Source organism: Erigeron canadensis, chromosome 9, assembly GCF_010389155.1.
Source record: "Erigeron canadensis isolate Cc75 chromosome 9, C_canadensis_v1, whole genome shotgun sequence".
In the NCBI taxonomy this organism is placed as follows: Eukaryota; Viridiplantae; Streptophyta; class Magnoliopsida; order Asterales; family Asteraceae; genus Erigeron; species Erigeron canadensis.
The window spans coordinates 6,095,035-6,113,086 of record NC_057769.1 but is presented as its reverse complement, the minus strand read 5'-3'; the positions used below and the strand labels follow the sequence as shown (position 1 = coordinate 6,113,086).

Genomic DNA, 18,052 nt, shown 5'->3' with positions numbered 1-18,052 from the left:
TTTATGGGCTTTAATGAGCCCAATATGTCTACCCAGCAGCCCACCCTGTCTAGCCTAATCACCGCGTCACCGACACTCAGTAACTACCAACTCAGTAACCCCAGAAAAAGTGAAAAAGGGTTATGCTTGTGGAACACACAAAAACTTCCAACTCTCCTTTATTTATTCACAGGTTAGGGTTTCCTTCCTTTTTTTCTATTTTTTTTTTAATTCTTTCCCTCCTTCAATCTTTAAGTCTTTTTTTAATATTTAACCCTATTTTTATCTATATATATATTTTTTTTTAAAAATAGTCTTCCCTTCAAAACCCATATTTTATTTTCATCAAATTTCCATCAAAACTTTAACCTTCTATTTGGGGTTTATTTTTTTTCTAAAAAAAAAGCTTTTTTCGGTATATATATATATATAGATTTAATCAAAATTCGAACTTTCTTTGTGGGTTTTTGTTATAAAAAAAGATTGCCCTAATTTTATTAATTTTTGTGTAATTTTAATCAAAAAATACAAACTTTATTTGTGGGGTGTCTTTGATTAAAAAAAAAAAAGTTGTGCCCTAATATTTTTTTAATTTTTTTTATAATTGTTAATGAAAAAAAGGAGATGGATCCAAAGAAAATGGTAGTGGATTTAAGTTCAGATGATGAAGATGATGATCATAAATGGTTAACAAAGCTTCTAGAAGAAGATGATGATGATGATGTAAAAAATAATAATAATAAAAAAGATGATGGAGTTATTATGGTTAATGAGAACGAAAAAAAAATTGTAAAAAGTTTGAAAGTGAAATTGAAGGTAAAAGAGTGTTTATTAGTAGATGATGATGAATGTGTTGTTCTTGAGAATGATCCTAATGAGAAGTTGGAAGCTAAGAGTAAAAAAGATGGTGTTAATGAGGATGATGAGATAGTCGTTGTTAGCGAAAAAGGACAGGTATGTGTTAGTTATTTGTTTTTTGGTATTTTTGATTAATGTTGGATGGTTATGTTTTATTTGATGTTTTGATTACTTGTTTGATATGATGGTGTTTTTTATTTGTAAAAGATCAATTGTGGAAACTGTAATGTTTGTTTAGGGAGAAACGGTTAGGCGAAAACTGGTTATGCTTTGTATGATTTTGTTGTTGTTTGGTTTGGATGATATACTTCATGTTAGCAAAATAAGAGGGTGTTTAGGATTGTGTCTTTTGAATGCAGGGTTTAAGCGGCAGTTAGAATATGTAGTTCTAAATACCGTCTAAGATGTGTGAGGGTTATCATTTGGTTTTTTTGAATATAATGTTAGATTATTATATCTTAGTTCAGGTTTTAGTTGCTCATTATGATTTGTCAGATTTTGAAGTTGCATGAGGTAGATGATTTGCAAAATAGGCCATGTAAAAGTTACTACACAAGTTTTGGACATCGGTTTTAGCAATTAAGGGCTTCAAGTGTATCTAAGTTTATAAATTTTGTGATGTTTTACTAGAGTGTGTATCATGTTTTTAGACGTTCATATTTGTTTACCAAACCTTCAGTTTGTTGCTTACGGTATGTATTTGATGACCTCTTCATCAGGTAACCGGTATTCGGTTTCTGTTGACGTGGCAGCCATATAAGTTGCTGCATCATCAAGTACAACGGCATGTCACTGGTTTACAAGTTATAAGAGGTCAGATACGGCTAAAACTGAAAATATGTCGATATATTTAAAGCAAGTTTTAAGGTGTATACATACTACTGTAGCGGCATACATGACAAGTTGGACACATGATACATTACTGTTAGATATGAAAATTTTTTGATGGTTTAATTGCTTCTTGTTATTTGTATGATTAGGTTGGTTTACTTTTAGCGAAAAGGGACAAGTTGGACTCATCACACAAATCATTTGACGTTGGTGTTAGATAAGAAATTTTACTTGATGATATAATTGCTTGTTATGACTCATTTAAGTTATGCTTTTATGACTTGAATCCATCCAGTGTTTAGAGTATTTTAGAATAAGTAGTTAACTGAATAGAACATTCCTTACGGTTTGTTTGATGTCTGATAACAGATTGCACATTACCTGTACATTTTTTTATTGGTTATTGCTGGAAATGTTTTAGCTTTTGATGTTGCTTTTTGATTAACGTTTGCTATTGAAGTTTTATCTGATGGTTTAGTTGCTGTTATCGTCTTGAAGTTGTTTACCAAGGGATACTTTTCTTTAGCTGTCTTGTTAAACCGGGATATGGTTATTATATTAAAAGTAAATGGATTTCATAACTATGGTTCTTGGTTTCCTTTTTCGGTGAACTCTATTACATGCACTCTGAGATACTTATGTTTATTTTTCATTTACTTTTGTTTAGGTTGCATGCCGAGATTACCCACATTCAAGGCATCTTTGTATCAAATTTCCTTTCTCCACTACCCCTGATCAAAGTCACTGCGAACAGGTTATTTTCAAGATCCATTTATTTACGGGGTGTTTGGTTTAGAATTAGGAATCACTATGGGTTTAGAGTTTTATTGGGATTTACAAACCTACCAAGGGTTATGGGTTGAAAAATGCCTTATGTGAAGTGTTTGATTTCCATTATCCAAAACCAAGCCCATTAATCAAACAATTAAGGGTGTGTTTGGTATTGTGGATTTTGGATGTAGGAAGTATAAAACCCGTAAAACATGGGTTTTAGAAATTCTAACCATCATGGAAGGTTTTTTAGAAGCCTTTTTCCTCTCACACTTTTAAATACATTATTCTCTATCTCTTTCACCTTTCTCTCACACATGCACTCATTCCAATTTATTTCATTTATTATTAATGCAGCTTTATTCTATTTTTCTAATCTCTTTTAAACCCATTCCCATTGCCGTTCCCGTTACTAATCCTAGATGCAAACCAAACGGCTTGAAGTTGGGAATCGAACTGATTCCTTATCACCATAGACATCAACCAGACACCCCCTTAGCCTTTTTTAAGCCACTAACTAACAAATTGCATAATACTAATGATCTCTTCTGCTTTTATGAATTGCAGTGCTACTGTTATGTTTGTGACTCCCTTGCTCCTTGTGTCTATTGGGGCAATGGCAGTGCAACTACCGATCATTGTCATGCCACAGATAAAGATGACTTGTGGAGACTCGCTAGGGAAAACACCAGGAACGTTAGCAAAGGCGTCCCACCTATTAAACGGCCCCTCTCTGTGGACCCTCAAAGACTAGCACCTGCCATGGTGCCTCGATCTCTAGACCCGATTGCAAGGCCCTGCTTGATTCAACCTCAAACCCCTCAGAGACTAGCAACGGCCATGGTTTCACCTCAAAATCCAATTGCATCACCAAACTTTCAACCCTCTAATTTTCACAACCAAAATCGAAGCCATGTACTTGCATCAAGACATAAATTACATACGAACTTGATCTCGCAGGCTATGCGTAGGAACCGCCAGAATTCATACTCAGGCAATCAGGCTCAAAAACAGGTATTAAGAAAAACAGCTTCGGTTGGTGTTACAGCAACAGCTAACCATGCCTCATATGGCTCATACAGGATCCCATTTGGAGATTCCAGTATGCAGCAAAACCAAAACTCATATGGCTCATACTGTGGCCCATATAGAGATACCAATAGGCAGCAAAACCAAAACTACCATGGAAATGGAGCGCTTTCCCGGCCAAATAAATATTTACGAATGTCACAACCAAATGCAGTGAACACTTCTGCTCCAAATCCTCCTCAAAATCAAAGTTATACATCTTTGAGTGTAAATCAACCATCGCCTTGTGAAGCTCAATTCTCTATGCAATCAAACCCGAGTTTTCAATCTCAAGTCAATACTAGCCCGTTCCCTGGAAACCCACTCTATCAGGCGAATCTGGTTACACCATCGTATTTACTACCCCAACTACCGTCCTCTCAATCTGGCTATGTGGATCCCATACAGTCAAATTACCCTGTTCCTTTCAGTCAAGTAGATAGTTTGTCGGTTTCAGTTTCAGATTATATCCAAAATTCTGCCCAAGGAACTCAACCTCAGAGTCCTCTAATGAATCCGAATTTTCAAGATAATGAGTTGAAGTTACCTTTAAACCAAGATTCTGTCACACTTGAAGGTGCGATGCCAGCTAGCGAGCCAATTCTTGGAGAGCTCTGTGACAACTTAGCAGACTATCAGTATGATTGGATTTTTGATGACCAGTCAGTGGAACCAGGGCGGCTCCTGGACAATCCTGGACCAAATGGCTTATATGACTTCTCATCGGATTCTACTTGTATAAACACAGGTCCAATTTTCGACTTCTAAGCCTATGTACCAGATGCCTTTTTTGCTTGGCAGAGAATGGTAAAAGCTTCACCATTTTAACACTCCTGCTTTGTTTGGGATTTATCAGAGGATTTGATGACTGGGTGGTAGATGTAGCTTTTAGTATTGTTATGTTTTAGTTTTTTTTTTTCTTTTTTTTTTTTGCCCATTTTGGGTTATTTCTAACTTGGTTTAGGTTTCAAGCCTAGAATTTTATTTTTATCTATGTAGTTTATCTTTCTACATAACTTAGTATTGTAAATAATTTTTCTTTTAATCCATCTTGCAGTTCTCTCATTCTTTTTGTTCATACTACAATTATGTTTCATGCCATTTGTTTCTGTCCAGATAGCATTTATATGCTGGTTGAACTGTATTTGTGTTGAAAAGGTTGTCTCACCTTGTTCGCGAAAAACTTTGTGGTAAATTGAAAGTTATTAGTGTTTTTTCTTGATTATAGGTTAACACATGAATGATTTACATCAAAATGTTGATGAGTTTTACTATTATTTGCGTGTCTAATTTATACGGAGTATTTATTATCGGCTAAGGGCATGTTTGGCAAAGCGATGAATCATAAAGGGGCATTTGGTTATAGAAAAAACCCTTTGTTTTTCAAGAAAACATGGAAAACAGAAAACGCGTTCTAATCATAGTTTTCTAAGAAAACAAAAAACAAGGTTTTTTATTTTTCCATAAAAAACTTGAAAACACATTTTTCTTGTTTTCTGTTTTCTATTTTCTATTTTCCATTTTCATTTTCCAATTCATTTCGCCCCTTCCCCTCACAACTCAACATGTTTTCTAGTTTTCTAATTAGAACGCGTTTTCAAAATTTTTATTTGTTTTCTAGAAAACAAAAACTCCTTTTATTTTCTAGAAAACTAAAAATGAAAAACTAGAAAATATTTTCTACATCCAAACGCGTCCTAAATGTATTCATCTCCAAAATTTTTGCAAGAATATTGAGAAGAAATACGAACTATTTCGTTGGAAACAAGAAGACTTAAAATTTATCTACTTACAAATGTTCATGAGACTTTATCTACTTACAAATGTTCATGAGACTTGTCGTTGGAAACAAGAAGCCAGTAAACTTTATCTACTTACAAATGTTCATGAGACTTATCGTTGGGAACAAGTTATCTCAAACATATGATTATACATTACTACATGAGTCACCTTTAGATTTGGAAAAATAAAATAAAATAAAATAAAAGACTTAAAATCTTGGAAACTCGGAAGTACTTATCAGTCGATCATTTTGATTTTTGACCTATGGATTTGGAAACTTATTGCTTGTTTTAGTGTTGATCGATAAATTGATTTTAACATATTTCTTGCTCACAAGAAAAACCTTATAAAGATGGTAATAAGTCAGCATACTAGGATTAACCGTCTTTCTCTGATCCTGTTATCCAATCAACACATTTCTTTGAGTTCGATCCCATGACTTTTGTATTAGTTTGTTCAACATAAAGTAATTAGAGTAATAAAAAGGGGAAGCTCTTTGCAGCATCATCCCCGCAAGAGAACTTTTGAAACATATATTTCAGTTTATCTACCAAACTTTTTGAATTAAAGCCATTACAATCTGGTTGCAAGGTATATAGTACATATATAGATTCTTGTTATAAGACAGTTATTGTGACTCGAGTCTATTGGTTTACTTATTGATTATATTTTTGCATTCATTTGTTATTGACCTCTGGTTACAAGAATCCACACTTTACTTCACAAATGGCCATCTAAACCAACGAGTTCAGAGACGTAGAATGGAAGCACAACAGGCACCGGACACATTGGTAGGGAGCATATGTGGACCGGTATTATATCATAATCATAATGTTTAAAATGCTTTATAACCATTTACAAATGAGATTTTTTTGTTTAAATCATAAGAGATAACAAGTAATAATTTAAATATATACTGTCTACATGCGTTTATGAACCCTTGACCACCCCAAAATGTTTATGTAAATGGATTCAAACCTAAAAGGCTAAAACTACTTGTGAAGACATTAAGACATCAGAGTACTAAGCCCCCTTAATGCTTTACAATTGTAATTTCTGCCGGGAGTCCTATTAACGGTCTTAGATAGGACTCATAGGAGTGTGTCTTAGAAGTATGACTGATCGTCTACATCATACCTCCCAATACACTGTTCAGGTTTGGGAGTAATTTTTGTAATCATAACTTTAATAAAACTATTAGTAATGATCTCCATAACACTGCCAAAGATTAAAACTTAAAATTTAGGAAATTACTGAAGTTGACTTTGCTGAAAGAGATTTATTCTTAAAAGAATGAATTCCAATTTTGACCAAGGACCACGATCTCAGTCTCCACAATGGTGCAAGCTACTAAATGTTAATAATTACATTGATACAAAGTGCAGCCATTACAAACAACTATTTTATAAGGATATACAACAAGTAGGTAAAGGCCTGCGATGCTAATACAAGCAAATGCTCAAGATGTAGAAGGCTATAAATAAAGGAAGATGAGACAGTAAAACCAACTTCATTTCAGCTGGCTAAACCAGTTCCTGTAATCATAAAATTGATTCAAGCTTACGACAAGGTGTTATGAAACACATGAACTAGTATTAGATTCCTAGTTTGGATGTCTCGGTATTAATTGTGTAAGCTATAGAGTATCAATAGTATGACATTCACACCCAGGACTTGGTCAGGTCATTGAAGTATTTGACTATGGCAAGCACATTACCCCAACTTAACTGTACACTCCCTGCCATATTAATTTCACGATTCTGATAATGGCAAAGTTTCAAATCCTACATTATGTCTTTACCTATTAGAAAAAATTACAAGATACTATCGTCATTAACATTAATTTTCTGTTAATTGAAGGTAAATGTATTTTAGATGTTTGACTAATAGTCAACAATCCAATTACCCTGAGAGGCCATTCAACATTTTACTAGCATTTACTTACTAAGGACTGCTGCAATAATGAAAGAAAATCACGTCTTTGACTAAGCGATATCAGTATTAGTTGTTAAAGATGGGTTACGATTATATTGATTAATATTTATGGGAACGAAATAAAAGAATAATGACAACCAAATAGGAATCATATATCAATTTTGACGAAAGATATACTCAATTGGGTACACACCTCAGATGTAATAATCAGCATTGGCGTTAACATTCTAAAGCGAATGCTTGAACCTGCAACATAACCAAATTGTCCAAATACATAAGTATATAACCAAAATGTTCATACTAAAATGATAGCAACTACAGAATTAAATATAAAAAAGAAGTAACCAATGACCCATTATTTTAACTTTTTTAAGGCAAATTATTTACACACTGGGACTTGAACCCACAACCTATAGTTGATGGATCCATCTTTATTGAGTTTGGGATATAATTACAAAGGGTTTAAAAAGGGTTAGCATTTAGTGGTGATTTGGTGGTGATAATGGAAATACAACTTTTTAAAAGACCAGACAAAATCTCAGATCCTTTCTGGTAATATCAATATGGCACCCAAAAAGGTATCCTTTTCAGAAACAGGGTCAAAACTGGAAGTGTTCCTAAAACACCTAAAGACGACTTTCACTATGCAAATTACAAGCGTATAATTACAAGTGAAGTATGAAGCCATTAAAATAACATAGAAGCATCCAGACAACCTGTATCATGGTTCTACCTCAACTGCTTGCGCTTCATAGAAGTAATCAAGTCTGGACTTTTCTACCTTATGAGCACCATCAGACTGAAGTATTCTAAGTTTGCCTTCCTGAAAATGAAAAAAAACTATGTTGGTGACAGTGATGTTCCCATTGAAAAAATGATGGTGACACTTCCGAGTTTCAACTTGTGAATATTAAATTAGGTTTCTGTCAGGTCATATGAGTGTAAAACACATAACTTGGGTATATACAATCCCAATAGTCGAACAGGTCAAAAGTCGCCCAAAATTTCTACACAAACAAAAAAATAAAAACTTTGTTCAAAGACAACAATGACAACAATACCCAATCCCACTGCTTCCATAAAGACCTCCGGCTTATAAAGAATTAGTTCAAAGAGCAAGTTTATTATTGAAATTATATATGTTGCATAATCATACTTAACGCAGTTAACAGCCGGGCTAGAAATGTTTATGGTGAACCTGCCTGACGATTTCTTTAACATTAGCTAAAATTCCTCGTTGCACACGAAACTGTCACATAACCCCAACCAGTAGTTTTCCACCCCTATAAAGAAGTAAAGGACTGAACAAAATACGAAAGCAGCTAATGACCAACAATTAGACCTTGGTCCCATAAACAAGCCCTCCTCCAGCAAGAGGGTGGAAGCAAGCTACGTTCACCTCATCTTCTGCACTTGGAAGGACACTCACAAGTTCCATATCTGAAACTCTATATACCTGTATATAAAAAAATTATAAAAGCTCGTGAAGACATGTAAACTGTATCTTGAATCTTTGGTTGAATATTTAAAATATATCCAAAGATCTCAAAATAATATGATAAACTCCACATGATCACTCTTTTTATTGAACATGATTATTTTTTTAATCTCATCGGACATTAGCTATCTGAATATGAAAATATCATCTATTTAATTATATATGCGTGTGTGTATCCATATGTTTGTATTCTGATGATATCAACTACCAGGATAATCTGTTATTTGGTTTTAAAAAAAAAAACTTCTACTTTGAATGCACATATAAAAATTTTCCTGACAGCATAACATTTCACATTTCTTTGCCAGTGGAGCCATACACACAAAAAAGATGATGAATAACTTATTAAATATCAATGGAGGCCATATACATCCAAAAAAATATTTCACGAACAATGTTACTCATATCTTCTTAAGTGGTCAAAAAAAGATTCTACTTTGAATACATATATCAAAGTTGTCCTAATAGCATAACATTTCACATTTCTTTGCAGTGGAGCCATACACACAAAAAAGATGATGAATAAATTTTAAATACTAATGGAGGCCATAAACGTACAAAAAACAAGCTCATGAAGAATGTAATTCATATCTTAGTTCTGAAGTGGTATTATATCCTGCAATGAAAAGACCTGAAGAGAAAATGGATGCTGACTAGAAAAATAAACTTGCCTCTAAAACTGTGTAAATTGATACCGAGGTATCTCCATTAATAACAATGCTTTTCAGGAGAGAACTGTGACGCCGACCATAAGCAAGCAATAGGTGCTCAGAGCTGGGTGAGAACTGCAGAAAGATAAAATAATTAAGTCTCATTTAAAAAAACACTTCATTCTTTATTTGTTGCTTTATGTTACAAATATAACTTTTTTATATGTTATTTTGACGAATTATTTTAGGGTGACTGTTTTCTTCTCTTTATGATTTGTTACGTATAACTATAGCAGCGATTAAGTGAATGAGGATACATCTAAGTTCCAATCGAACTAATAACTGTTTATTTTGATATAATCAAATAGAAATGGATTTTTATAACGATTCGCAAGATTTAAAAATCTATGAGGGTACATCAAAATACAATGTACCAGAAGCTCCATACAATTAAAAAATTGATCTGTGATAAGACTATCCAACACTTACCATTCAGGATTGTCAAACAAGTAAACAACACCTCCATCAGACTTATTTAGAAGTTAAGATAAGTTAATCTGCTCAATGGAAGTTATTCAGATAACTTAATAATATAATAAGAAAATGGATTTGATAAAAGCTTACAATTGACCAATAGGAACAAATTCTATTCATTTGGAGAAAAGATCTCACTCTTAATTTTATTAAATTATTACACTTTCTAGCCTTTGAAAATAAATCTAATTAATCAACCATAACAAAAAAATATATAATTCCACCATTTAGCTAAAAAAAATTCCAACATATTAGTAATAACCTTCCATAGAACATTAAAAACTAATTTGCACTTTTAAATAAACACACATACATCCCTTAACTTTATTTTCAGATAAAATGCAAATACAGACAATAATTTCAAAACTTAAGTCACATAAATGTTAAAATATAAAAATTATGTTAGTATCAAATTTGTAATCCTATATTGAATGTAAATCCATATATCGATGAAGTCACATAATAATTCGATGTATTACTGTCATTTTTAATCTATAGTACCATCTATCTATCAAATATGAATCATAAAGAATTACTCGAGAATATTAATTCACATCAATATATTAAAATTGTTAACCATATGCAATTAACACTATTTGGGTATATATATATATATATATACTTATAAAACATTTAGCTATTTTATTTTTTGAATATTACTTAAAATTCAAGATTTGGAATTTAGAAATGATATGTCCCTCAAAAGTCATCAAAACTAACTGTAGACTTATTTTAAAAATAATAATTATCTACAAATACCGGTTTAAACATACTCATTTTTTTATACTAAACAAATATAGTCATTAATCTTTTTTACATATAAATAAATTGTAATCGTAATTCTAACAAGCTAAACTCTAACAGACTACAATTACATAAAAATTATACATATTTCATTTTTATTGAGTCATAGTAGTATCAGATAAACCATCAAGATCCAAATGAATCGAGAATTTATTAGATAATTTTGGCCGCCGCATCGCGCGGGTATAATGCTAGTGTGTGCATGTGTGTGTATATTGTTTTTAAGTTAAAAATGGTATACGTTAACTGATTTGTGATAAATGTATAGATTGGAGAATATCGATATACATAAAATCATTTAAAAAGTCTAGAGGAGGAATATATGTAACCCACTTGTGTGCATGGGACAAAAATCCAGTAAGCTAGAAGGAAACTAACCTGGATGGATGTTAAACAATGAGCTGCTCTAATGGGTCTCGAAATAAGCACCGAACCAAATCTACATCAGTTTATTAAGATTAATATTGACAATTAAAAAAATTGATTACATAAAGCCATGATGGTCGACATCAAAGGTGATAACTTTGATCATTTTCAAGAAGAATGAGTCAATTTTGGTTATAATTTATCTCTATCAAGTCAGTCGTGCACCATATACAGAACTGGCTTAACTGAAATATATATATATATATATATGTGTGTGTATGTATTATATATATAGAAAGTTGACCCAATATTTTTATTATGGATAATGTCATAAAACCTCCAAACCATTACAATCAGAGAACCAGATTATTATCTAAATAACTTAACTTTAGTAATCACATTTGACAAGCCAAGTTTCCATAAAAGAACGATAAGTTTGGATGATAAAACAAGTAAGGATCAGCTCAACCAGGCTAATTTTGACCAATAACTCAACCCTCCCATTGCCCCCGCCCCCCCCCCCCCCCCTTTTTCTCCCCTTAGCAGAAATCATAAATACATAAGGGAATTGAAACTTTACGTTTCCTCCTCAAGTGAATATATCCGCAGTTCATACATCACTTGGCGAGCAGAAATTGGATGTCTGGTTGGAGATGTCCCAGCCCTTTCTTGATGAAATTGGTTTGGTACCCCGGGATCAATTTCAAACTGAGGAAGAACACATGCAACACAAGTAGCTAGATATCGCCCACAAGGTGAAAAGTGGGCTCCCATTTCACTGTAGTCAAACCAAACGAAGAATAGTTAATACACTTTAACAACCAAAAGCCAAATCTTAAAGTTATATACTTTGTGTGATTAAAGTAAAAGTTTACTGTAACGAATTGAGATTAATTGCTTGATTTTAGAAAGTGTAGATAGTCGCTATATAATAATGTCAAAAATATTAAATCATGTATTCATTGCTTGGGGTTATCTTTAACATGCAACAGATGAACTCCTGCTCAAACATTTGCAACGTTCTCCTCATCAAATAGTAATATTATTTGTAACCTAGGGTTAGAAGGGAACACTCTAGCGTGGCTAAGGAAAAATATGTTACGTGGCACAATAGACTAGAGGTGGCACAATCATGGGTTGGATGACTGATCAAAACTGGTGACATGTCAAAACCTGTAATACTTGTGACTATGGTTCAAAAACAATATTAGGCAAAACCCGCAACCTTTATATCATATCCATGTGAACGGGTTAACAATACCACTACCACCTCTCGGAAAAGTGTAATATGTCATTTCCATCACAGGCTAGATCAAATATAAGATACGGCAATAAGAGTCTTGCCTACAAAGTACTGCATGTAGTATCGTTAAACGGCATCGGTCAGCCTTCAGAGACGCACAGGGATTTTTTAAATCATGAGACCATATTCTTAGCTTCACAGTGCAAGGCAATTCAGCAGCCGCAGAAGCAGTCAAGGAAGCAGACAGTTGAGACTGTATTCGACTCATGATAGGGAAAGAATCACCCCTTACATTCGTCTCGCTAACCATAGCATTTGGCCTATATTGTGAAGCAGAAGTAGAAGCACCATTTGAAGAAAGATCTCGTAAAGTGGGTGCTTGTGGAGGCAGTTGATTTGAACGATGATGCATAGCCAATGAACCCTCCGGGACCTCCATATTAGAGGTGGCTGACTCTGATGGCAATGTAGTCAATGAGGTGCCAGCTTGACTTTGACCAACCAACCATCCATGCATGAAAGGTAGCTCCCAACATACACGATCTCTAAGAAGATCTTGCCTAACCTCATCCATAGGCCGGACTATCTGACTCGACATTGGTTCGGGATTACTTCCACTAGCAGATATGTCCATATTAGAAGCACCATTTTCAGTGACATCCATAGCAGTTGTAAGTAAAGAAGTTTGTAATTCACCGGGATATGGATTCGATAAATTAACTTCTGTATTATGAGTAGTATATGGAGGAACAGAAGAAGCCATCATCTGCTCATACAGTTCTGTGGCATTTGCAAGAACTTGAAGTCTATCAGAAGATTCTAACTGACTGTTGACATCTTCAATGGGTCTACTGGCAATCTGTAGGTGTGCTCTTGGATTGGCATTTACATAAGGAGGAGAGCAAAAGAGAGGCACAGGCATCAATGGTTGCTCCGCAGCTAAACTTAGACGGTCAATGGAATGCATGTTTCCAATATATACAGCAGGAGGTGGATAATGCAAATAGCCTAGAGATGTTGCGGGTGCCATGGCAGAATCCGGAGAGTCAAGATCATTGACCTGCAAATTAGTCAGATAATGCGTGCATGGCAAGACCTCGAATAGTCGCAAAGCTTTCCAAATTAGAGGTCACAATTTTGAGCTGTTTATTCTTGTAGGGTTTATTTGGATTATGCTTTATCTTTGAAGTGTCAAGTGGTACAATAATGAGTTAATTTCTTGAATGGTAATTTTGGTAGATTGCTTCTATAAATGGTCATTCGACAAAAGTTCGTATATAATTTTTTGCATTTATACTATTCGAAAATTAGATTGATTATATCAATATACAAAGTTTCTGTGATCATCTTCAACTCATTTATTGTTCAGAACACATTTCTATAGTCAACAAATAAAGTATTTGAGGCCACCGAACCAACGGTAAAAGATTATCCGTTTTGACCCAAACCAAACTGACTGATAATTCGGCCTACCCGAACCATGATTTTCCCAATTCTAATCAAAAGAATCTTACCTCGGCAGTTAGCAAAAATGGAGCAGAATGTGGATGGAAGTGCACAGCACGAAGAGAACGTCTTGTCCTCAATACAATAGCAGGTGACAAAATCTCTCTATTATTGTAATGCCATAAATACAACTGGAAATATAAAGATGGTGTCAATAATAATGAAATGTGAAGTATCACAATACATGGTCTAGGTCATAATTAACTAGCCAAAATGTGATAGTTTATACTAGTGCTAACGATGTTGATTCATTTATAATTGACACATGAGCGGGCCAATTTGGCTTACATTGTATCTCTAAAGTGTCATAAAGATGATATGAAAAATAAGCTTGCAGATATACGAGGAAACAACTCAAACTGGTGATAAGTCATCTGAAAATTTATCTTGATAAAAAAAAAGTCAGTTTTATAGATAAGACTATTATTAATAAGATATAACTCTTGTAAACCTACTTTAAATATGAATTATTAATAGAAAGTTTTACTATTAAGGCAAAGAGCCTTTTGGGTCAACCCAACCTAATGCAATTTGATCAGACCCATTCAGACTTATCGCCCAAACCTGCCTATTTTGTCACCTCTATCTTAAACTAGGTGAAAGAAAACAAAAAATGAAGCAGTAAGTTGGTATAACACCTTATGACCTGCAGCAACTGCAAGAAATTCTCCTTCAGCATGGAAGGCGATGGAAGCAATAGGACGGTCTGCAACAAAGCAAACATGCAGATGTCATGATAAGTAAGTAAAGCTCTTTGATAAATGACGCAATCCTTAATTTTACTCTTATTGATACTTCAATTCAAAAGACGGTTCTTTCAACAAGATCAAAATAAATTCTTAGAATAAAAGATAAACAATGTACTAAGTAATTACAAAAATCACGAGACCCTAGGCATTCCGATGTATTTGCATTCCATATTCGAACTTCATTATCCAAGCTTCCACTAGCAAGTATTTCTGGACGCAGTGGGTGGAATCTAACCTGTAAAGCACAATTAGCACACCAACAGAATAGTAGAATACTGGACTTCATTTCAACCACACAAAGCAATTAATGGCCCTTTTAAGTCCACATCTAACAATTCCAAAGTAAACTGATCACTGGAGTTCTAAACGAACAGCTAAACAGAAAGAATAAGGCAGTTCTCACTCCTGAACCTTTAGCTTGCATGCGGAAGCAGCGGAGCTAAATAAAAATTTTGGTTCTAACTTCCCTTACAAATAAAGATCTCTCATGCAATAACGCATCTATTAAATTAAAGCATTTAATAATTCCATTTAGCAAAGGTAATGATTGTGTGGTACTAAATATGCATAAGTTGCATTCTTGTTTAGATTACAGCACAGCAACGCATCAAGGTTCTGTTTGATATAGCCAATTAGATTATTGAGAACCAAATTTTAATCATCAAGTCCACTAATAAGTAAAAATAGTAATAATAATTATTATAATACTAATAATAAAGAGAGCAACATTCCGAGTTCTCTATAATGCTATTGTTGTCAAGTCATTTAGGACAACGATTACATCAAGCTAAATACCTAAAAAGATTCCGATCGGGTTCACGAAGACACAAATAGAAGTTCCATCCAGGCATTAAGTCTAATGTTTGGGCAGGCAAAAATATATACAAAAAGGAGAACCAAAACAATTCTGTTCCCCGATGATTTCATTTTCATTTCAGCATCTTATGCATCAAAACTATTAGGGTTGAACAATACAATGAGCTTAGCAGCAGTAAAACAACAGTGACTAAAGCATCCATATCTTACCACCCATGGAGTTCTTCGATGACCACTCAGCACCTTTTCACATTTCCCAGTATGGCAGTTGATTATTTTTACAGTATGATCGCCACTACCAATCAAAAAAATGACTTCAATAAGTACAATAAGGAAAATCTACAACAAGACCACGGATACTGGTAACATACTGAGTAGATGCAAGGAGTTTTCCATCTGCACTGAAGGCTATTGCAATCGTTGACCTTGGAGAAGGCGCCAAAGGACAATATTTAGCTGATAAACTCTGCAAAGACTCAGCTTCCACCCTGGAGCCAAGAAACAGATATCAGGTAAAACCCTCATAAAAAGTCCACGATTTTATTCAAACGCATCATGATGTAAAGAGAAAAGATACATAAGTATTAAGTACCATGAAAGAAGTTCACGTCTTGAGTTCCTAGCTCTTTCGCTTTCGGGTTTAACAGATGACTGACACCTGCGATTAGAAACCTCTCCCCACTGCCTTTTTGGTAAGCACTTTGTAGTTCTAGGAGCTATCTCTCTCCTTGCTAGCAAATGAAGCACATTTCTATCACTAAAGAAAAATGCCATGTCAGACAAATAAAAATGTCCCTGCTAATATCAACACATAACACCCAACAATCCCATTAATTTTTGCATTAGAGCACATATTCAAAACCTTTTAACACTAGCAAGTAACAGCCTATACAAAGAATAAAACAAAAGCCAACCAGTAACTTAAAAATCAAGCTGCAACACGACACAATCAGAGACTGTGACCTCCGGTTTTTACAACGTATGACAAAGTACGGAAAAACAATACAAAGTAACAGAGCATAACTAGTCAGACTATGTAGGTTTGGCGTCAATTATCATGCAGTCTCACGCGCTAGAGGTCCCCCAGACTCAACATTCTAGTTTCTAGGAAACGGCCATGGAAATATCAGTTGGGTGTCAGTGTGTCACTCGACTTTCCCTCTAAGTGACATAAACATGTACACCTCTCCATTTACCCATATATATAGGGTCGTAATATTTGTACCACAAAAATTGATAGATTTACCACACTTGTGCACTGAATATTTGTACATTACAACAACAGTACCCAATCCCTGCATAAGCGGGTGAGGTTGGATGTAGACATTTGTACATTATCTATATCTATACTTCTATATCTATATCTATACTATTTTATAAAGCATTTTGCCCTTTTTGCAAATCTCAATTCATGATTTGAAGTACCTAAAATACCCCTCTTCTTTATTCTCTAATTTAAACATCCTTAGCTAATATACCTATAATACCCTTTAATCTCAACCACTCATTTTCTTCTCTCTCCTCAAATCTCAACCACTCATTTTTTTTTCTCTCCTCCATAAATTATTTTATTCATTTAATTCATTCAAAATATTTTATCTCAAAAACCATATATCGATAAATTATAAAAATTGTATGGGTGTTCTTAAAATTTCATGCTCTTTCATTAGAGATGTCATTCGATATACTTCTGACAAATTTTTAAATGTGAGGGCAGAGCCCGTACGGATAAAGCACTTCGCTATCACACTCTATAACTTATCACCTCCTATGACCTGTCACCCCTACCATCTCACCGCCGCAATGCGCGGGCACTTTCCCTCATGCTATATAATTTGTTTTGCGGTAAGTTTATCAATCTTTGTGGTACTAACATCACCTTATATATATGCATATACATCTGTGTGTGCGTGCGTAGATATACATATTTAGATTACAAATGAAATTACAGTCCACCAAGCAAAAAATAAAAAACTCATTTCAGAATTAGGATAAACACTTCTACTAAAAATTCTATAATGTAACAACAAATAAACAATCAAGATTATTAATTATAGAAACGAAAACTAAAATATATGTATATATATATATATATTTGAGAAGATGAAATTAAAGGATTGAGAAGGTAAAGATGACATACTTTTGATGGATTTGAGAACATAAAGATGAAGATGATAAGGTATTGAGATCATCTAAGCATGAGGATTCCATTCATGTAATTTATATATATGTATAGGTCTGTATCTATGGATGTATATATATATATATAAACTTAAACTATTATCGCTATAAATTTAATAAAAAATAACTATAAATACAGATAGGATGACCGTCGTCTTCTTCAATTTCTGTATCTGTTTTGATGATTTTTTATTGGATTGTGAAAACCCTAGGGGGAGAGATGAAAAGAGGATTTGTATGACGTTAGCAGCAGAGGAGACAAACCATCTTTCAAACTTAGTATTTTTTATTTTTTTTTCTACTTTTTTTTCTATATTTTTATTTTTACTTTTATATCTCTAAATCTAAATCTAAATATATATGGTATCTTCTAAATCCACTATGTGGACCCGGAGGTGAGTTTTCCCCAAGGTCTCAGGTTTGACTCTTTTCTCATCTAAAGGTATTTTCTATGAGGATGGAATTGGAGGTCCAGTAATTT

The 18,052-nt window shown here is 33.8% G+C and overlaps 2 protein-coding genes across 3 annotated transcripts; one reads left to right on the top strand and one right to left on the bottom strand.

Annotated features, from left to right (window-relative positions):
• The first annotated feature begins 435 nt into the window (after positions 1 to 435).
• Positions 436 to 4,572, top strand: LOC122581731. The gene is made up of 3 exons (XM_043753997.1): positions 436 to 933; positions 2,336 to 2,422; positions 3,007 to 4,572. Exons 1-3 carry the CDS (start codon positions 604 to 606, stop codon positions 4,273 to 4,275), a joined length of 1,686 nt encoding a protein of 561 aa, XP_043609932.1. The 5' UTR covers positions 436 to 603; the 3' UTR covers positions 4,276 to 4,572.
• A 1,958-nt stretch (positions 4,573 to 6,530) lies between these two features.
• LOC122581931 lies at positions 6,531 to 17,852 on the bottom strand. 2 transcript variants are annotated; one of them, XR_006321059.1, is made up of 15 exons: positions 17,531 to 17,851; positions 15,983 to 16,147; positions 15,762 to 15,878; positions 15,601 to 15,685; positions 14,701 to 14,809; positions 14,464 to 14,531; positions 13,834 to 13,956; positions 12,421 to 13,379; positions 11,657 to 11,854; positions 11,089 to 11,149; positions 9,394 to 9,507; positions 8,567 to 8,680; positions 7,941 to 8,047; positions 7,418 to 7,470; positions 6,531 to 6,824 (listed from the first exon to the last, which is right to left on the bottom strand). XR_006321059.1 is itself a non-coding variant. In XM_043754254.1 (15 exons), the coding sequence occupies exons 1-14, from the start codon at positions 17,599 to 17,601 to the stop codon at positions 7,444 to 7,446; spliced, it is 2,301 nt and encodes a 766-aa protein (XP_043610189.1). In that variant the 5' UTR covers positions 17,602 to 17,852; the 3' UTR covers positions 6,531 to 6,824; positions 7,418 to 7,443. The 2 variants fall into 2 exon arrangements, 1 of the variants encoding a protein (XP_043610189.1); XM_043754254.1 differs by having other exon boundaries at positions 7,958 to 8,047; positions 17,531 to 17,852.
• Between the last annotated feature and the right edge of the window lie 200 nt (positions 17,853 to 18,052).